The following is a 22834-nucleotide window of genomic DNA, read 5'->3' as shown; positions in this document are numbered from 1 at the left end:
GAGGACATGGCTATTCGGCTGCTCTCCAAACTTCCAGAGAGGTTTGATGCATCCGTTCAGTCTCTTGTTTCTTCTCCTCGTCCTGTTCCGGTTACTTGGGAGGAAGTTCTCTCCTCCATTATGCAGATTGAGTCTCGCTTTGAGGAGCGGACTGGCACCTCTGGTGGCCCTGATGGAGCTTTGGCAGCACGAGAAAGGGAAGAATCAACAAAAGAAAGGAAAAGGGGGTTTTGACAAGAACTCCAAGGATTCCGACAAGGATAAAGACAACAAATCTTCAAAGAATAAGGACATTGAATGTCATTATTGTGGCAAGAAGGGTCACAAGTCACCCCAATGTCACAAGAAGAAGCGTGATGAAGCAGCAAAGAACTCTTCAACGGCGGTGCCTCAACCCAAGAAGGATGATGGCATTCTTCTCTTAGTAGGTACTCGGCATATACTTGCTCTTGTGACTTCTCAGTCACGGTCTTGGATTGTTGATAGTGGTTCTACTGCTCATATGACACCCCATCGAGATTGGTTCGAGGACTTCACTGCTAGATCAGGAAAGATCACTCTAGGTGATTCTTCTTCTGTGCCAGTGCATGGACATGGCACTATCCCCATCTTCCGTTTTGACGAGTACAAGAGGTACTTCTCTGACGTTCTATATATTCCAGATTTGGCTTTTAACCTTTTGTTAGTGAGTGCTCTTACAGCTTAGGGTGCGGAGGTGATCTTTTCTCGTTATGAGATTACCATTCGTGATAAGGCGACTGGTAGCATCTTGGCTCAGGGAGTCCAAGATAGTGGTCTCTACAAGTTGACTGCTCTGCTTTCTTTTGGTGCTTCTTCTGCTCTTTGGCATGCTCGATTTGGCCATTTGAGCTATGAGCTTCTGTAGCGAGCTTCGAAGGATGGGTTGGTTGAGAGATTACCGACCATCAAGGCTCCGTCTTCTGCCGATTCCTCTTGTTTACAGGGGAAGCAACACCGAGCCACCTTTCCGAAGGAGGTGACAAACAGATCTTCGACATCACTTGCTCTCATTCATGCAAACTTATGTGGTCCTATGAGTATCGCGTCTTTGAGTAAGGCGTTGTACATGCTCGTGATGGTGGATGATTTTACCAGATACACTTGGGTTTTCTTTTTGAAGACAAAGGATGAGACTTTTCAGCACTTCTGTGATTCGAGAGTTGAGGTGGAAAAAGAGACCGGTCACTCGGTCAAGGCTCTCAGGACCGATGAAGGGGGTGAGTTCACATCCCAGGAGTTTAAGCAATATTGCAAGACACATGGCATTCGGAGACAGCTTACTACATCGTATACTCCATCACAGAATGGAGTTGCAGAGAGGAAGAATAGAACCATTATGGAGATGGCCCGTGCTATGCTTAGAGCATTCTTCACTACCTCGACGTTTCTGGGCTGAGACGGCTTCCATTGCTGTCTACATTCAGAACAGGTCTCCTATTGCTGCTCTTCCCAATAAAACTCCATATGAGGCTTTCCATGGTGAGAAGACCTCCGTTGTTCATTTTCGGATATTTGGGTGTACAGCGTATGTTCATGTGCCTAAGGAGCATTGCTCCAAGTTGGACTCAAAGTCTTAGTGCGCATGACTTTTCTCGGATACAGCACTGTGTCCAATTCATATCGTCTTTATGATCCTCAGGCCGGCAAAGTTGTGAGCCGTGATGTGGTGTTCGACGAGACTCCCACATCTTCAAAGGGGGGTGGTGAGCTTCTTTTCCTTCATCTCCGTCTCCGTCGCCCCCGTCGCCTCCTGCTCCCGCTGCTTCTGTTACACCTCCAACTGAGGATACTCAGTCAGATGATGATGACCCTGCTCCTCCTCTAGCGAGTTTGAGCAAATCTGTAGCTGGTTGGTATTATCAGACAGTTCGTGATTTTGGGTTACGTGAGCTTCCTTCTCCTCCTCCACCTGGTTCTCTTCGGCGTTCTTCCACAATTACAAGGAAACAAATTCATGAGGGCAACATGTTTGTTAATTATGCTCTTATGTCTACTATCATTAATGGTCCTTCTGATCCCACTTCTGTAGACGAGGCTCTTTCACATGAGCCTTGGTGGCGTCGTGCTATGCAGGCAGAGCTGGATGCTATCGAACAGAATGGCACTTGGATTTTGGTGCCTCGGCCATTGCAGCGTAAGGTGATTGGTGTGCGTTGGATCTTCAAATCAAAGTTCCGAGTTGATGGCAGCTTGGACAAGCACAAGGCGAGGTTGGTTGCCAAGGGTTATGCTCGGAGTCGACTTCGATGAGACCTTCGCTCCGACAGCCCGGATGACTACCATTCGCACCGTTCTTGCACTTACAGGACATCATAGATGGCCCGTTTTCCAGATGGACGTCAAGTCGGCTTTCCTGAATGGAGAGCTTACACAGGAGGTTTATATTGATCAGCCGCCAGGATTTGTTGTTCCGAGCAAATAGGATCATGTGTACCGGCTAAAGAAGGCTTTATATAGTGAAGCAGGCTCCGCGGGCTTGGTACCAGCGGATTGATGAGTTCTTTCAGAGGCTCGGCCTGCACCGTTCTCACGTAGATTCAAACCTTTATATCCTCCTTGAGAGGGGGTTGATTGTTATCATTGTGGTCTATGTTGATGACCTCATCTTTACAGGTTCTTATTCTGTGCGGATCCGTTTTGTTATGGATGCTTTGGAGACAGAGTTTGAGATGACGGATCTTGGCCTCTTGCTTCTTGGCTTTGAGATTTGGCAGACCTCAAAGGGCATTTTCTTCTCTCAGCAGAAGTACACTCGGGAGATTCTTGACAAATTTCAGATGACTTGGTGCAAACCAGTATCTTCTCCTATGGATATTTGTGAGAAGCTTTCTTCACTTGATGCTTCTCCAGGGACTGATCAGGGACAGTATCGGGTTCTCGTCGGTTGTTTGGTATGGTTGACCTACTCCCAATTGGACATATGCTTTGCAATCAGTTTATTGAGTTCCTTCTCATCCAAACGCCGTCAGCAGCATTGGCGGTGTGCTCTCAGAGTTCTTCGGTACTTGTGTGGCACTTTGGATTTTGGCATCTTTTATGGCCAAGGACGCACTCTTGTTGGATGGTCTGACTCAGACTGGGCTGGAGATCCAGATACACGACGTTCGATCACTAGTTGTGTTTTTTCACTTGGGTCTAGAGCCATTTCTTGGAGTAGTAAAAAGCAGCCTACTGTGGTGCTTTCCTCTACCGAGGCGGAGTACCGTGCAGTTTGTTATGCTGCATGTGAGGCGATATGGTTGCGGAGATTATTGGAGTCCTACTGGATCTACTCTTCTTTAGAGTTGCATCGCCATCGCCAAGAACTTCATGCTTGTACGAAACACATTGAGATTCAGTATCACTATGTTCGTGAACAGGTTCTTGCTGGAGATTTGCGTTTGGAGTATTGTCCTTTCGCGGGGAATGCTGCAAATTTGTTCACCAAGCTGGTTTCTCATGCTTCCTTGGCTCCTCATCTTCGGATTCTCAGAGTTTGTTCAGCATCTGGTGCTAAGAGGGGGTGTTAGCACATCCCCAAATTCTGCTCTTTTATGGTGCCCATTTGGTCCCTTTTGCATGGCCCTTGCTTGTGGGCTGGCCACCTCTTTTTCTTGTATTTTTCTGGGATTTTTCCCAGCTTTTCTGGCATTTTCTAATCGGCATGTTTTGCAACTCCAGTCAGCCAGCTTACCCCTACTATAAATAGTGGGTGCTGGCCTCTCATTGTTCATTCACTCTTGTACATATTTTGCTCCCTCACTTATGAGACTTGTAGTGTCTCTTGCTTGGGACTGTTTTGCTTCAGTATATTCAGCATCCATATCTCTCTCTCTCTCTTGCACTCTCTGTTCAGCACATTCTAGTGCCACTGCTGCCGCTCTGTGCACTCTTTCATGTTCTTCTTCCTGAGATTGTTTTTTTCCTTTATATGTGATTACAATCAAAGGTGTTTACCATTTTGGAAGATTTTAAGAAAACAGGAGGTAGTCAGATGTTTTGCACATGAGGAAACCCTTATTGTTGTAAGTCAAGAGAAGCTTGTATTTTTAAATTATCTTGTCACCTCGTCATAATGTCTAGTAGTGTACATTCATTGGAGGGAATAAAGGAGAGTATTGGGCTTGTAATAGGTAATTACAAGAGGCCATGTGTCAAGAAGTAATCTAGTACTACTTTCGAACTGTATGTTGTGTGGTTGGCTCTTCTATTGGGGGTTAACTCATTCTATTAGGATGTCGAACACGCCACAATCAAGTTCTCAATCCAATTTTATCAAGTGACGAGTCTGTAGGGCTTTGTTGTAGGTGCCTAGATAATTGGTATTGTTGTAGGAGCCTCCTCTCATGTCTATCCACAAGTGGAATAAGGGCCATTCTCTACTCGCTCCAATGAAATTCCTTGAAAGCTGTCTTGTGGTCACGAGATTGTTGCAGAGGGGGAGATTTCAAGATTTCAAGATTAGATGCCAACACGAGAATTTTTCGAACACCAAACTTGAACAAGAGTTGACCAAGGTTTAAACTAGAGGTTTGTTTCATCCTAGTATCAATTCAAAAATTTCTTGTGGGGCAAATCTTCAAAACTTTCAAAGTTTGGTTAAAATTGGAAAAAACTATGAAGAAAATGCTTAGCAATTTCCTCTTCAATCAATGGCAAAAAGGATTGATAAAGTGTTCAATAAATAACATTGCCTTAAACCCAAGGCAACAGAAAAAGTTTCATGGCTTTCTTGAGCATATATACAAAAAACAAATCACTTCTTTCTAGTAAGCCATCAGCTTGGCATTCTAAGAGTGAAGTTTCTTTAACAGAGGGGGAGATTTCAAGATTAGATGCTGACATGATAATTTTTGAACGCCAAACTTGAACAAGAGTTGACCAAGGCTTAAACTAGAGGTTTGTTTCATCCTAGTATCAATTCAAAAATTTCTTGGGGGACAAATCTTCAAAACTTTCAAAGTTCGGTCAAAATTGGATAAGACTATGAAGAAAATGCTTAGCAATTTCCTCTTCAATCAAAGGCAAAAAGGATTGATAAAGTGTTCAATAAAGAACATTGCCTTAAACCCAAGGCAACAAAAAAAGTTTCATGGCGTTCTTGAGCATATATACAAAATTTCTTTTTAGCAGGCCATCAACTTGGCATTCTAAGAGTGAGAAGTTTCTTTAAGGATATATAATTGAAGGTTAAAGTTAAAGACCATATAAACAAGGTAATACATAGAGTGAGAAAAGGTGAAGATATTTCTCACTGAATCAAAGATATTTGAGAATAGATAGTTGCAATTGACATGAGCATGACGTCTTTGATTTAAGGGTTCTAATACAAGAAAAAAAAGGTTAAATGCTTTTATTATAACAAGAAAGGGCATAAAAGGAGGTTTATAAGAAGAAAAAGGTTAAATGCTTTTACCATAACAAGAAAGGGCACTTAATTTAAAGAGTGCACGAAAAACCAACAATCAGAAAACCAATGAAGAATCTAGTAATGTTGTGGGTTGTGGCCATGGAGGAGATATGCAACAACACAAGAAATGTCAGAATTCAATATGATTCTTAGATCATCGATAGTGGGGTTTTTATGACCAATAAGAATTGATCATACGAAATAGTATGTCGCTCTTTAGTCTGTGGAAGGTGTTGTTATGAAGAAAATGTGCAACAATCTTCATAAATTTAGGGCATTGTTTACAGAGCTAGGTGGTGAATCTAGAGTTCGAAGGACTATGGGAGGCTCCTATTTTCAGGTGTTTCACTGTTCCTCCACTCACGTCTATGTTTCATTGGATCATTTCTTCCCAAATCTCCTCATTAGAGGTGGATCCAAAGGAGCCTAGCCTTCTTAACTGAGGAGCACTCTGCTGAGTCTCAATCATTTTTGTAAGGATAGAAATAAGGAACTTACTTGGAAAGTGTTTGAATCACTATCTGAATGATAAATCATATATAGAAATATTAGAAGAATGATTTACTAAGTTATGGAGGATAGTAACTTACTTGTAAGTGTCGGATATCACACACATACAAGAGATAAATCACTATCTGAATGATAAATCATATATAGAAATATTAGAAGAATGATTTACTAAGTTATGGAGGATAGTAACTTACTTGTAAGTGTCGGATATCACACACACACAAGAGAGACCAAGACACACAAGAGACATGGATGATTGAATTTTCTTCTATCTTCTTCTCTTCTCTACAACCATATAACTAAAAAGAACATACAATGGTCAGTCCATAGTGTGAACTCGATTATATGACTTGGCACTATAAGTATGCCATAACTCTAGTACTCCAAAGTGGTTGTCGCACAGCCTATCATCCACTAGCGACATATCAACCATAATCTCACCAACCATGCCAATGGCATAAGTGCGTAAGCTATCACCCAGGTGGGTCATCAATGTCCGGACACTAGTTAAGCTCAATATCTCAACACTCCCTCTCGAGCTCAACTCCACACACTGCACTCCAAGTAAGCTCCTAAACATGTGGAGACTTCTCTGTGCCCAATGCCTTTGTGAAGATGTCAGCCATGACTTGATCCTTTATGCTAACATATACCAGATCTATATCACCTGTTAGAATCTTCTACCTTGCAAAGTGATAATGCATCTCAATGTGCTTCGTTTTAATATGGTATACTGGGTTACTAGCCAATTGTATGCTACTCATGTTATCACAATAAATGACAATTTTCCTATCCACGGGGTCACCCATATCACCAAGTAGCTTTTGAAACCAAGCTGCCATAGCAGCATCCCTATACTCTTCCTTTGTACTCAACCAAGCAGTTGTTGGTTGTTTTTTACTACAACTCATAGCAACACTCCCAAATGAAAACATAATGCCACTTGTAGACCTCTTATCTGCGACACTACTAGCCCAATCATCATCTGTGTACCCATGTAGTTGTATCTCTGTACCACCCTCATAGAAAAGTCCATAATCAACTGTGGACTTTATGTACCTTATAATCTGTCTAGCTACATCCAAGTGTGGCATCCTAGGGGCCTGCATAAACTGACTCCCAAGTCCAACAGCATAGCTCAAGTTTGGCCTAGTAATGGTCATGCATATTAAACTACCCACTATGCGCTTGTACTCCAAAAGCTCACCTATATCTGTGAAAAGCTTTGTGTTATGCTCCAATGGCACTGAAATAGGCTTGCAGCCTCTCATACCATACTTGGATAACATATCCAAGCCATACTGCCTCTATAATAACAAAATGCCATGAGGTGATCTCACCACCTTTATGCCCAAGAAATACTGCAGCTCACCCAAATCCTTGATCTTAAACTTCTTCTTCAAAAGCGTCATGACATCATGTATGTCAACATCACTATCACCAGTGGATAATCAAGTCATCCACATAAATGACTAGTAGCATGATCCCTCTATCTGTCTTTTTTCACACAAAGTGAAAAATCTACATTGGATATGTGAAATCCAATGGTAACAAGATACTCCCCGATCTTGTTTGACCATGATCTGGGTGCCTACTTCAAGCCATATAGGGCTTTTTGTAACTTGCACACAAAATCTAGGTGTGCATCACTCTCATAATCCCGATGGCTACATCATCTATACTTCTTCTTACAAATCACCATGCATAAAGGCAATTCTTTACATGGTGAAAAGCTTTGTGTTATGCTCCAATGGCACTGAAATAGGCTTGCAGTCTCTCATACCATACTTGGACAATATATCCAAGCCATATTGCCTCTATAATATTGCTTTGTGTTATGCTCCAATGGCACTGAAATAGGCTTGCAGTCTCTCATACCATACTTGGACAACATATCCAAGCCATATTGCCTCTATAATAACAAAATGCCATGAGGTGATCTCACCACCTTTATGCCCAAGAAATACTGCAGCTCACCAAAATCCTTGATCTTAAACTTTTGCTTCAAAAGCGTCCTAACATCATGTATGTCAACATCACAATCACTAGTGATAATAATCAAGTCATCCACATAAATGGCTAATAGCATGATCCCTTTATCCGTCTTTTTCACATAAAGTGAAAAATCTACATTGGATATCTGGAATCCAATGGTAACAAGATACTCCCCGATCTTGTTTGACCATGATCTAAGTGCCTGCTTTAAGCCATACAGGGCTTTTCATAATTTGCACACAAAATCTGGGTGTGCATCATTCTCATAACAACCTAATGGCTACATCATGTATATATCTTCTTGCAAATCACCATGCAAGAAGACATTCTTTACATCCATTTGATGTAAAGACCAACCCTTTCCTATGCAACCATAGTAATGGCATCTCTCACGGTTGCCACTCTCACAACCGGGCTAAATGTCTCCTCATAGTCAATGCCACACGTCTGTGTAGAGCTCTTAGCAACTAATCTTGCCTTATACCTACTCACTGAACCATCTGCGTTATGCTTGACCTTATACACCACCCTCTTACATCCAATTGCCTTCTTTTCCTTAGGCAAAGACACTAACTCCTATGTTGCATTTACATCCAATGCTGTCATCTCCTCATTCATAGCATCTTCCCATTTTTTATTTCCAAGTGCCTGCTCAAAGTAAGTGGGCGCCAAATCTTGTATTGTTTTAACCATATAAGCATAATATATATCCATCATATCTCAACCTGTTAACAAGGTACCTAACCCTCATAGACCTATGTACACCTGGATCGCTCCCAGGTGTCCTCAAAACATTCTTGGTTCTCCTTACACAATGATTAACCATAGACGGAATGCCAAGCTCCTCATCAAGGCTCTGCTCATAGCCACACTAGAGTCACCATCCACATATGAGTGACCTACTAGCACAAAAGGTTGATCTACCTTTTTCTTCCCTTTGTGTGATACATCTATTCTCAACCTACATCTATTCTCAACCTACTTGACCATGGACTAACATTGGATCCACTACTAGAGAACTCTCTAGGTCCACTAAGCACATATGATTACTCCTCTACATGTGGTGCAGCATCAATACTTCTTACACCTGCATCTTCTATCGGTGTATACCAACTACTCACCTCATCAAAGACAACATCTATGCTTACTCGTATCTCATGAGTGGTAGGGTTATAACATCTATACCTTTCTACTCCAAAGCATAACCAATGAAGATGTATTTCTCTACCTTTGGATCCAACTTTGTTCTCACTTTGTCATACCATAAACAGTTGTAGTGGGAGTCCTATTCATAATGTACACAGCAGGCTACTGCTTCTACCCAAAAATAATGTGGTATATTCTTTTCAGACATCAAGGCATGTGCCACTTCTGCAATGTGCCTATTTTTACTTTTTGCAACACCATTCTGTCGAAGTGTACGTGTATGTAAATTGTCTCTTGATTCCCTGCTTTCTCGAGAAATCACTGAACTTATTTGAGAAATACTCTCTCCCACCATCTGATCTCAAGCATTTTATTTACATGCATTTTCCTTCTCGACCAAGACTTTAAATCTCTTAAAGTGAGAAAACACCTCACTTTTCTCCTTCATGAAATAAACCCATACTTTCCTAGTGTGATCATCAACATGAATATAACATAATATCTGCAACCCTATCCCTATACATCTGAATGTAATGGCCTTGCATTGACATGCTTTTCATGTGGAAAAGCATGTTTGACGTGCTTACCAAGCTGGCATGCCTAACATACTTTATGCATACCATCAACCTTAAACTTTGGCAAACCTATGGCAATATTTTGGTCCATAAACTTTAGCATACTGTATATTCACATGGTCAATGGACTTGTGCCATATGTCAATATCTACAATGACATATGTTCCATGCGCTTATTTTGGTCCTTCATAAACTTTAGCATACTGTATATTCACATGGTCAATGGACTTGTGCCATATGTCAATATCTACAATGACATATGTTCCATGCGTTTATGCCATATGTCAATATCTGCAATGACACATGTTCCATGTGAAAACATGGTTGTCTTTAGCTTAGGCATGTTCACATCATCCAACGTAAACATCTTGACATTTCTGTTACCCTTTGCAACCAAGAAAAATTGATTTTTAAAGTCTTCCACAATCCTTGAGGATTAAACCTCACTTATAGACCTTGCTCAACCATCTATCCAATAAAAACCATGTTCTTTGTAATATTTAGATTATGAAGTACATCTACCAAGTACTTCATTTTTCTATCTTGCATAGACAAAGGCATTTTACCAACATATGCAATGGGATGTGTAGTATTATCACATGTTTCTACATAACTTGGTTTTTTTATTTTTTGCATATCTCTAAATCACTCACCCATGACTGGTCTTGCGGTTAGAATTACCAAAATCCACATACCATATATCTTTATATCGTGAAACATCTCTTGTTGTAGAACTGAGTATGTGCTGCATCACAAACAGTTGCTCACTTCTATCATCACCACCATGTTTACTAGATGATGCATAGTTGCCTTGCTATAACTTTCCACTTTTAATGTCATTCTGGTTTTAAAGTAGTCCTTTTTCATATGCCTTAGTTTGCCTCAATAATAGCACTCTATGCTATTTACACTCTGATTTCTTTGCTAACCACCTCGGCTCCTCTTGCTCCCCCTACCTCAAAACTGGCTTCTTCCACCTGTGTATGATTAATGTTGTTGCTATGAATCATTAGACTATTATTGTCCATAATTCTAGTTTCTATGTCGACCAAGACCTCTACCTTTTCCTCTACCTGAATTTGAGTAGAAGCCATGTTCTGATTTGTGAAGAAGAGTCCTCACCAAGATATTTTTCTTCTATGATCAACATATACACTAAATCCTGAAAGTTTGGAACATTCTCCTTGACTACAATGGAGGTCTTGAATGGCTTGTACTCTTTGCCAAGCCTATTTAGATAGACGCTCACTAAATCATCATCTTTCATTGATACATTAACCCTTGATCTTTAAAGCATACTCATTGATAGATATGCTTTTCTTCTCCACAGTATTATACAGATCTTATTTTAATTGTAGTTTCCTTACCTTTGTGTTGGTGTCTAGAACATCTGCACACCAAGTTCTACCATGCAACTACTGGAGTGTTGGTATCATGTATTCTAAAGCTACCCAAGGGGTGTCATACCTAAACAAGAAGGGAAAGTGATGATGATGCTCTTACCCATGTACTGCTTCTTTTCTTTCTTTATTCTTGCCTCTTGCTTGCCCCCTTAGCTCTCACACAAAATGGAGCTCTAATACCATAAAGAGAATGTGGGGGAGAGGGAGAGCTTGAGTTCCTTTGCAAGCAAACACACGCATACAAGAGAGATGGATGGCTGAATTTTCTTCTATCTTCTTCTCTTCTCTACAATCATATAACTAGAAACATAAGAGTACATACTATAAGGGAAAGTACTCTCCTACAATAACATACAATGGTGGGTTCATAGTGTGAACTCAACTATATGAGCTGCCATAACTCTAGTACTCCAAAGTGGTTGTCACACAGCCTGTCATCCATGGCGGCATATCAACCATAACCTCACCAACCATGCCAGTGGCATAAGTGCGAACGCTATCACCCAGGTGGGTCATCAATGTCACATCACTAGTTGAGCTCAATATCTCGACACTTTATGTAAACTAATTATGGAAAATCTGTGAGCTTATAACTTGTGTAATGTCGAAAGATAGTCAAACATCAAGCTTATCAACTTGTGTAATGTTGGAAGATAGTCAAACACCAAGCTTACGACTTGTATAATGTCGGTAATGTACATTTAGACTAGGAAATTAGCCTAGACTAACTTATTGTGTAATGTTGCTAGTATTGAAACACCAAGCTTATCGAGCTTATGACTTGTATAATGTCGGAAGATAGTCAAACACCAAGCTTATTGAACTTATGACTTGTGTAATGTCGGAAGATAGTCAAACACCGAGCTTATTAAGCTTACGACTTGTATAATGCTGGTAATGTATATTTAGACTAGGAAATCAGCCTAGACTAACTTATTGGGCCTCCTAGACATTATTTAGGCAAGTGTGCATTGTACAAATGAGTATTGTATATAAGACATTTTGACTAATTAAAAAACACATAATCCCATTCTCACAGTTAAGTTTGAGTCTTTTTGCTCTTGTGGTTGAAGAAGCTTGTTGCTTTCTGTTCTTCTTTATTATATGCATGCTTAGGGATTATGTGGGTAAGTGATGGTGTTGATGTATGTTCTCTTCTCCCTCTCTTCTTCTCTTGTCTGCTCTCTCAAGCTCTCACTCATTGTGGCATCGAAGTACAGGTTGAGCTTTCCATAGCTCTCTCTCTCTCTCTCTTTTCTCCCCACCCATTTGCAAAGCTCCTTTATGGTGACAACAAAGGAGGCTAAGTTGAGGACCCTAGCTCTCCACACAAGAGAAAGTTACTCTACCAAGAGTACCTTGAGGTACAAACCGATAAGACCCTTGCATTCTCCTCTCCTTCTGTCTATCTTGCCATGCTCAAGCATTCTCAATTAGTGAACACTCTCTATTGGCCTTCCTCCTTGTCTTAAACTCATTAAGGGTTTTTATGAGCCACTTAAATTAGAACATGTGTTCACAAGAGAGAACACTCAAGCCTTGTAAGATAGAACACTCAAGCCTTGTAAGATAGAGAGAAGAGGAGGAGAGTCATATCAGTATGCACCTCAAGAGCCACTCTTTGTAGAGTAACCCTCTCTTGTGGAGAGCTAGGTCTTCAACCTTACCTCTTTCATTACCACCCCCCACAAAGGAGCTTTGCAAATGGGTGGGGAGAAAAGAGAGATAGAGCTATGGAAAGCTCAACCTCTACTTCTATGCCATAGTGGTGTTAAAATTACAGCAATGTGATGAGCTATGGTGGATCAAATACTAGAATCAACATCATTAACAAAGTGATTAGTAAATAATTACGACGTAATTAGTGAGTAATTAAGACGTAATTAGTAAATAATTAAGATGTAATTAGTGAGTAATTAAGACGTATTTGGTGAGTAATTAACAAATAGCTTAATGTAGGCATGGATAATAAAAAACCAGCAAATTCTCATTAGGCCAATGCCTCAATTTATAGAGTTTACATCCAACATCTAATCCCACTGATTTCTCCTTGATTCACTCCACCTCTTTTGCTTGATTCTCTCCACCTCTCCCAAAATATCTCCACACTTCCTAAATCTTCTCATGCTACCCTTTATTCTCTCCCAGTAGATTCTTCTCACCTTTTCACAGATTCTCTCACATTTCGCAGATTCTCTCACATTTACAGATTCTCTTTTACAGCCTCTAACCAAGGGCTTGTTCCCGCACACATCCTATTCGCTTGTATATTTCAACACCTTCCCTCAAGTGAATACTCCTAGCACACCTGGACCCTATACCAAGTTTCCCTCTTACTTGATAGTCCGCGACGACCAGTGTCTAGCACACCTCTCCTCAAGTTAACTTAGCACACCTGGACCCTATACCAAGTTTCTCTCTTACTTGATAGCCCGTGACCAGTGCCTCAAGTCCCTAAACTCATAGTCCTTGACACACTCTCTCTCTCTATGTGTCCAAGGCTTACTACAAGTGCCCGTGACCTTGATTAAAGTGCTCACACATACATCTACCACGTGGCTTATATCATCGGTGGCTCAGAGGTGGTTTTACTTTGTTGGGGCAGGTTACATTGGGTTGTGGGGTCTCTCTCTCTCTCTCTCTTTCTCTCTCTCTCTCTCTCTCTCTCTCTCTCTCTCTCTCTCTGAGATTTTCACATGGCTCCTCACTCTTTGGAGCCTCACATCTTCTCTTGTCTTCAGTCTTCTTGTCGTGGCAGCTTCTCTTTACGCATTCATGTCTTCCTCTTCTTTCAGTCTTCTTGTGGCAGCTTCTCTTCTCGTGTCCATGTCTTCCTTCAATGCTTCCTTTAGCTTTTCTTCTTAGTGTGGATCTTCCTCTTGGAAAGAGATGTTCTTCTTCTTTCATGGCTGGGGCCATGAGCTTGTCCCCATCAGTTCTTCTTGCTCCATGTGAGCAACATGTTTAAATATTTTGTTGACAGTTCTTTTGGGCTTTTGATGTTTATCTTGTGTCATTATGCAATGCAAATCCAAATCTATGCGGGAGGTCTTACCTCTTGCCTTATTCTGGACAAGGGCAGTGTCTGATCCCATTTTTACATTGATGTAATGTGTCCAATACATAATGCATATAGCATTCATTCTTATGCACATTCCCAAATGCAACTCTGGTTGTGAATAATCTTGAATTTGAGTGTGATTTGCAGGCATTAACCAAGGGTTGAATGCAAAATGATGATTACCACAAATTTATCAGCATAATTTTATCAGAAATTACATTAAATCAAGGGTAACCAATTTATACGGAATGGTTGGAGTATCAAACCAACTCCGAATTACAATCTAAAGTTATAGGGATCTGTATCAGATATCTAATGGTTAATTTGAACCCTCAATTGCACCAAAATATAGTGATTAGCACTGATTAATCATTGATTAGCAAATTAATCTTCTATTTTGTGTGCCAAAAACAGAGTATGCGAGGAGCCGAGATCTGGGACCTTAGACTTCAAATGAGCTCAAATGCTTTCAAGGCCATCAATAGCAATTAGTCTAGTAGAGGATTAAGCCAAGAAACATAAGATTTGACCAAACATTGAATGCTTAATCTCTGTTTTACCAAAGTCACCTCTGCAGATTTGATGAAGAGCTTGGATCTCACTGTAGACTTGATCAAATCAATTTGTGACTTCACCAGCTTATAGAGCATGCTTGAAAACCCCTGGGGCTAAGAGAAATTAAACCCATTTGATTTGTGGAAGTAGAACTCTTTGATTTGCTCTGCAAAAAAACGGCGCTTGATAAAAACGTGATTTCTCCTCATTCCGTCGGCGGTTTGCGCTTCTGATTCGACTGGCTGGAGCATCTATGGGTTGGCTATGTATGGCTAGAAGCAATGGGACTAATTTGATGTATGCAGGGAGATAAAGCTTCTCCACTGGCTGGGGGTACAGAGGTTAATTGAAAATAACTAATTTTTTTGATTATTTTCTAATTATCTATTAATCTTAATTAACTAGATAATGGGCTCATAAACTTGATGAATTCTAGGCTTGGCTCTGATGCCATGTTAAAATTATAGCAATGTGATAAGCTATGGTGGATCAAATACTAGAATCAACATCATTAACAAAGTGATTAGTAAATAATTAAATTAACAAATAGCTTAATGTAGGCATGGATTAAAAAAAACCCAGCAAATTCTCATTAGGCCAATGCCTCAATTTATAGAGTTTACATCCAAGCATCTAATCCCACTGATTTCTCCTTGATTCACTCCACCTCTTTTGCTTGATTCTCTCCACCTCTCCCAAAATATCTCCACACTTCCTAAATCTTCTCATGCTACCCTTTATTCTCTCCCAGTAGATTCTTCTCACCTTTTCTCTCACATTTACAGATTCTCTTTTACAGCCTCTAACCAAGGGCTTGTTCCCGCACACACCCTATTCACTTGTATATTTCAACAAGTGGGTGGGGAGCAAAGAGAAAGAGAGCCATCGAAAGCTCAACCTCTACTTTTATGCCACAGTGAGTGAAAGTATGAGATTATAGACGAGAGGAGGAGAGATGGAGAAGAGAACATACAATAACACCACAAGCAAGAAGACTCAAACTCAATTGTGAGAATGGGATTATGTGTTTTCTAATTAGTCAAAATCTCTTATACACAATACGCAATTGTTTAATGCTCGACCGCCAACTAATGCACAATAAGCTAGTATAGCCTAATTTCCTAGCCTAAATATACATCATTGGCATTGTACAAGTTGTAAGCTCAGTGTTTGACTATCTTCTGGCATTACACAAGTCGTAAGCTCGGAGATTTCCCATAATCATTTTATATGAAGTGCATTGCATGGTACAAAAGTATGGTTTGAAGAAGTTTCCACATGTGGAGTAATGTTAGCCAATGTGGTTTAACATACCCCCTCCCTAATCACGGTTCTATCCTCAAAATCTACAGTGAGTCTCAACTAGTCAGTACATTCCTTGCAAATCTCTCCTTGATGGTAATTCTTAAGCTAGGTACCAAGAATTCCATGGGCATGATAGCATGTGCGCCATATGTTTAGTGGAAAGGCATTGTGTTGATGGGCGACTTTACAAGCCATCCTATAAGCCTAAAGAGCAGCTGGTAACTTTTGTTCCCAATCATTGCATAATGCTTCTCCCATTTTGGTCAAGATAGCATAGATAGTATAGATATACCGTTTTGGTCAAGATAGCATAGATAATCTTATTAGTGCTTTCCACCTGATAATTAGCTTGGGGATAGTAGGGTGAGGATTTACAATCTACAACCATGAATCTACTCAACAAGAACTTGATTACATCATTGATGAAGTGGGTTCCCCTATTGCTTACTAGTTCGAATGGACACCTAAGGCTAATAATTATGCATTTTACAAATTCACTCGCATCTCTAGATAAAGTGGGCCACCACAAGACAGTATAAAATTTTTAGCGATGGTGTCTACATAGAAATGTTCTTCAACTACCTTGGAGTGGGCTTGCTCAAGGATGTCAACATATTCAAATTCTTGAGGACATCACCTCATGATTCTGTCTTGGCCCAACTTGTACAATTGTCTAGCAATCAGTTAGTAAGGGGCTGCCTTTTTGATAAGGCATCAGGCTCTATCACGATTGATAGGTCTCTCCTACTAGGAAAGGCCATTAGACAAATAATGGGCGATCTCTTTGGGTCATTTCAGAACAACGCAAATTCTGAAGAGCGGGGTATCAAGAAGTTCATCCTCTTCTCTGACTGGTGGTTCTCCATTGGGGATGTGCGACAAGTGATCAACATGCACATGATGTGAGCCTCTCTGCACGATCATCGTGAAATCAAGATCTATAAGGATTAAGAGTCATTGGGTTATCCTTCCCATGGTGCAAGACTTATTGAACAGGTAGAGAAGTTCTTGATGGTCTAGTGTTGGCCAATAGATAATGGTGGTACTCCTTCATGGCATAGACCATCAAAATTCCTTCTTGTTCCGTGGTAGTGTAGTTTTGTTTAGCTTCATTCAACTAGCGGGCTGGCAAGGCTAACAAGGAAATCCATGTTATAATATCCTGGTTGGGCCAAAATGTAACCAATTGCAAAAGCCGAGGCATCTATGTACATATGGAAAATGATATCCTAGTTCGGAGATCATAGGATTGGTGTGCTTGTTGCTAGGGATTTCTTGAGAGTGTCATAGGCCATTTAATACTCATTCGTCCGCTCAAAGATGACAAGTAGCTGCTCGTACAAGGATCTCGCTATGTCAGCATATAGGATGATGAATTGTCTATAGTATCCGACATGTCCCATGAAATGTTGAACACCCTTGAAGTTTATGGGTGGTGGAAGCTCAAGAATTAGCTTCACCTTGCTTTCATGAGTGGAGACGCCATGTTCAAAAACAATAGAGCATAGTATTATGTCATGACTCACCCAAAATTGGCATTTGTGCAGGTTTAGGAATATTTGATATAATCTGCATTTTTCCAGTACCTTCCTAAGGCACCAGAGATGTGTTTTCCATTTGGAATTAATACAGAGGTCATCCATGAAAACTTCAAGGAACTCCCTAAGACATTCCTTATATGCAGTGCACATTAGCCTTTGGAAAGTTCTTGGGGTATTGAATAGACCAAATGGCATAACTCATATGCATAAGTGCTCCACTTTATGGCAAATGCAATTTTATGTTGATCATCTGGGTCTATTTCCACTTGGATAGCCTGAGAACCCATCAAGGAAGTTGTAGGCCTCCTTGCTTGCTACTCGTTCCAGCACATGCTCAGGGGATGGTAATGGATCCTTCACCGTGGCTACATTAACCTTTTTGAGATTAACACAAACCCAGATCTTTCCATTTTTCTTGGGTACTATGACTATTGGGGATAGCCATTCTGTGTGCTCTATCTCGTAAATGAATCTACCTTTGATGAGTTTTTCAATCTTGTCCTTGACCATTCTCGAATACTTTGGTTGGATTAATTTGGTAGGCTCTATGCCTTTATGACCATGCCCCTTCCACAATAGGAATGGTGTGCTTGACCACCTCCGGGGTACACGTTTCATGTCCATAAATTTCCAAGCAAGGTTGAGAGAGTGAGTGTGTGAGATTGAGTTGTGAGGAGGGTTGAGCTTCCATTGGAGGGTGGCCGACGCTGGAGTAGAGCTTTTGGGTGCTTCTTCATGGTGACAACACTACCCTACGAGAAGAAACCAACTTTCATGAGATGAGTGATACACCTTGATTTGCATTTGTATGCTAGACCATGGCATACTGGTTTCCTAGTCAAGTTGTTTGTGCTCCCACGTGTGGTTGGAAAAAGCCCTGTGACATTGGGTTATTCCATGCATTCTTTCCATGGCTCTCGGCCTTCCATGGAGGAATAGACTTTGTTGGACCCATTAGCCCAATTGTATGACAAACGCTAACCTGGTATATAATCGTGGCCACTATTTCATGAAGTGGGAAAAAGTGAGGGCTCACCTATTTACAAGATTAAGGTAGTGATGCCTATGGAATATTTAGTGCCTAGCTTAAGGATAGTCATAAAATAATGTCTCAAGGAGAACGCTCTAGGTTGATTGAACATGAAAAGCTTGATAATACTAGAGTAATTCCTCTGCATGGGGTGATAGTGGAAAAACTTAAGCACAAATGATGGTTTGACCAAAACCTGAAGTCCAAGGAGCTATAAGAAGGATACCTAGTACTTATGTACAGAATCGGTTCTTTGAAGAGAAAAAGGCTGAAATATTTAGGGCCATTTAGGTTACAAAGCTCACCTCCGAGGTTGTGGCTCACATATTGAGACTATTGATGGAGTCAAGATGCAAGGCAACATAAATGGTAGCAAACTCAGCAAATATTATGGACCCTTAACCACCCAAGACATGTTAGCAGAGAAACAAGAAAAGCTAAAACATGAAAGACTAAAGAAGGAAGCACAAGAAGAGGCTAAGGCGAGGTCACAGCCAAAGCCAAAGCCAAAGCCAAAGCCAAAGCCAAAGCAAAATAAAATGAGTTCTTTCACACTCCAAATAAACATGGCTACTCTAGCCCTCATCGATGAAGAGGACCTAGAGATAGAACTTGCTTGACTCAAATTTGGACTCCCTATGGAAAAGGAAAAACAACTAATCTTCTTGTAATGATTAATTTGGGAGCAAGTCACAACTTACTCTTCTACAAGACATGGGTGAAACTGAAGGAGCCAACATCAGCCAAAGTAAAAAGTGTGCATATAGGAACAATAATATGTTGAAATGTGTAATGTAAAATAAACATGTTATTTGGTTGAGTGTGTGAACACACCCTTGAGGTGTAAGATATTGTGGAAAGATAAGAATGCCACATAATATATTGTGTGAATGGTGAGATCCATATAAAAGAATGTGAAAAAGGAGTTGACACATGGCATGATGATATGGAAAAAAGATTGGATCAATGACTATCTATATTAGTAGCCTTTCATTGTATGGTTCAAAATGTATGCAATAGAGTATTGTTGAGTGTGCTACTCTCTCTCTCTCTCTCTTAATGGATTTCTTAGTGTGGTTTAACCCACCATAGTTTATGCTTAATCTATGTTGCACAAAACCATGATCAATCCCATATTAAGATTTTCAACATGGTATCAGAGCTAGGATGGGCTCTTGATTATGGTGGATATCTATGTATAATAGCTTTTGTGAGAGTTCATTTGATTAAGCATATAATGTATTTTCAACATTGTCTTATGAGAAAATTTAAGCACACTCATAATCATTAATATTGCATTTGGAGAGAGATTATAGATTGGAGAGAACATGAAGCGGACTACAAAGCTGAAAATGGAGATTTAGCAATATGAAGATGTATGGAGTCTTCATCAACAACTAAGAAGGTATCATTATCAAGTTCAAGTGGAGTTTTTGCATCATTGGGAATACAAATGGAGTCACTGTCTACACAAATGAAGTTGCCACAATCATGGAATTGTAAGAAGGTACTTTGTGAAGTATTTTGCCTCAAATGTTTTGGATTGAGCATGAGGGAATTCTCAAATTAGAAGGGTTGCTGCTATGAAGGAATGTGGATTCATTCCTTATTGGCTTTTCATATGGACAAAGAGAGTAAAGGTGAACACTTGTCCAAATAGGGGCTTGTGGGCTGATGTACAACCCATGCTGGAGCTCCTTTTAATGATGTAGCTTGTGGATTTTCCTTGTTAAAGGTGAGCAAGTTTGGGTGGAAGATTTGGAAGCTTTTTTAGCACCTAGAGTTTCTTGTGAGAAACCTCTAAGAAGCACACTCGAGGAAAAGGGCATGTAAAGGAGAAGCATGTAGGTCTGTAAGCTCAAGGAGGCCATGACGACGATGATTAGAAAACATCAAGACAAAGGTATGTTGATGAGGTAAGAAGAGTAGTGGTCAACAAGCAGTAGGTGAAGCTTGTGGAAGTTGTCTTCAAAAGCAATAGCAGCAGGCATTGCAGAGAAGAGATAGTTGGTGCCACAATTGGTTTAGACAAGCATCTTGTAAGGAATGTTCAACAATGAAGGACCTTAACTAGTAACTCACAAGCAACAAGTGGGCAACATCACAAGAGCAACAAGAGAACGAAGGCAGACTGAACTGCCATGACACAGAAGAGGAACTAGAAAATGGCAAAGAAGATGAAAAGGCATCATCATTGCAGAGAAGGAGAGGGAGGCTATGACAGTCCAAGGCGACCAAAGAAAAGGTAATGGGAAGCCTAAGTGAGAATTGTTCTCTTTTTGAGGGAGACTTAGGACCAGGAGCCAAATGTGAGGGAAAGGGAAGCCTGTGCAAAGGGGCAATGCTAGAGAGCTAGTGTTTCATGGCTATGACGATGGAGATTTATTAAGGTCGGGGTCTGTTGTTGTTGTTCTACTGAAGGTGAAAAAGAAGGTCGGGGTCTGTTGTTGTTGTTCTGCTGAAGGTGAAAAAGAATAAGGGCAAGATTATTGCAAGGGAGCTGGCCGCTGTAGAAGCTAGCTTTATGTTGTTATCCATCACAAGCTCCAGGACTTTAAAGGGGCTAGCCATGGCTATGGACTCAATCTCTTGCCCCTCGTAGGTCTACCTACCTACAAGGATATTTTGATGGAAAATAGTGAACCTCAAGAAGCATGCCAAACAAAAAGTACAAGCACGAGAGAGAACACCATATTAGGTACCAACTGTCCCCCTAAGCGTGTGCCAAAAGCATGCCCGCTTGGGTATTTATAGCATGCTAATAAATCTATTGTAATCATCACCTAAACACCAGATTGAGTTGTAAAAGGGTAGACACTGCCCTTGAATCTTGAAATTGGATCAAGAGGTAAGATCCCCTTCACATCATCATGAGTATGGCACAAGAGAGAGCCAAATTTAATGGGGAGCAGTTTTACACATGGCAGGCAAAAGCCATGTATTTGCTCATGAGGAAAAATCTGTGGGGGCTAGTTGAGGGAAGAGATCAATGCCCAGAGGTGAGAGGGGAAAATGAGTGGAAGAGCAGGAATGAGAAAGCATTAGGACTTATCGCACTCAGTTTAAATAATGAAATCATTCATCACATCACAGGAATACAATGGGAAAAAGATGCATGGGATGAACTCAATAAATTATTTGGCACTCAAGCAAAAAATTCAAAGATAAATCTGTTAATGCAATTCTACAAATTGGATATGAAGGAAAGTGAACCTTTAATCACACACTTGAACAAATATAAAAGCATTAAGCAACAACTGTCAGCTATTGGCAAAAAGGTAGAAGATGATGAGGCACTAGCAGTGCTTCTGAAGAGTGTGGACAAAGGTGAATATGAAAACATTGTAGCAACATTAAAGAATGTACCTGAATTGAAGCTGCACGAGATAGAAGGAGCTCTACTAGAGCAAGAGACCAGAGTCAGAGAAGAAATGGCTGGACTCAACAGCAGGAGAGGAAAAAGCATTCTTCACCTGAGGAGGATTCTCTCGAGGACAAGGACGAGGACGAGGAAGAGGCAGAGTAGGAGGAAGGACCTTCACTTGCCACAACTGTGGAAAGCCAGGACACATGGCAAGAGATTTCTACAGCAAACCCAGTGGAGAAGGAACGACATCGGCAAACTTCATGGAGGCTCCTAAGGAAGTGGAGTCAGATCATCTTTTCAGAGAGAGAGAGAGAGAGAGAGAGAGAGAGAGAGAGAGAAACCCTCCAACCCAATGTAACCTACCCCAACAGAGTAAAACCACCTCTGAGCCACCGATGATGTAGTCCATGTGGTAAATGTATGTGTGAGCACTTTAGTCAAGGTCACGGGCACTTGTAGTAGCCTTAGACATCTAGAGAGAGAGAGAGTGTCAAGGACTATGAGTTTAGGGACTTGAGGCGCTGGTCACGGACTATCAAGTAAGAGGGAAACTTGGTATAAGGTCCAGGTATGCTAGGAGTATTCACTTGAGGGGAGGTGTTGAAATATACAAGTGAATAGGGTGTGTGCGGGAACAAGCCCTTAGCAAGAGGCTGTAAAAGAGAATCTGTAAAAGTGAATAGGGTGTGTGCGGGAACAAGCCCTTAGCAAGAGGCTGTAAAAGAGAATCTGTAAATGTGAGAGAAGCTGTGAAAAGGTGAGAAGTATCTACTAAGAGAGAATAAAGGGTAGCATGAGGAGATTTAGGAGGTGTGGAGATATTCTGGAAAGAGATCGAGAGAATCAAGCAAAAGAGGTGGAGTGAATCAAGGAGAAATCAATGGGATTAGATGCTTGTAAACCCTATAAATTGGATGCTTGGATGTAAACCCTATA

General features: G+C 40.7%; 1 protein-coding gene across 1 annotated transcript in view; it reads left to right on the top strand.

The window, feature by feature from the left end:
* The window catches only part of LOC147605177 (uncharacterized), a 141283-nt gene extending 126642 nt beyond the window's left edge, over positions 1 to 14641 (top strand). The window contains exon 10 of the mRNA XM_086794157.1: positions 14515 to 14641. Within this exon, the coding sequence (XP_086650283.1) occupies positions 14515 to 14592 (78 nt within the window). The 3' untranslated portion in view covers positions 14593 to 14641. The remainder of the gene's footprint in view (positions 1 to 14514) is intronic.
* The last annotated feature ends 8193 nt before the right edge of the window (positions 14642 to 22834 follow it).

Source organism: Cibotium barometz, chromosome 60 (genome assembly GCF_041138505.1).
Source record: "Cibotium barometz isolate CiBa-2024 chromosome 60, ASM4113850v1, whole genome shotgun sequence".
In the NCBI taxonomy this organism is placed as follows: Eukaryota; Viridiplantae; Streptophyta; class Polypodiopsida; order Cyatheales; family Cibotiaceae; genus Cibotium; species Cibotium barometz.
Note: the sequence above shows the minus strand (reverse complement) of the source record. Positions and strands in the feature narration are given on the sequence as shown.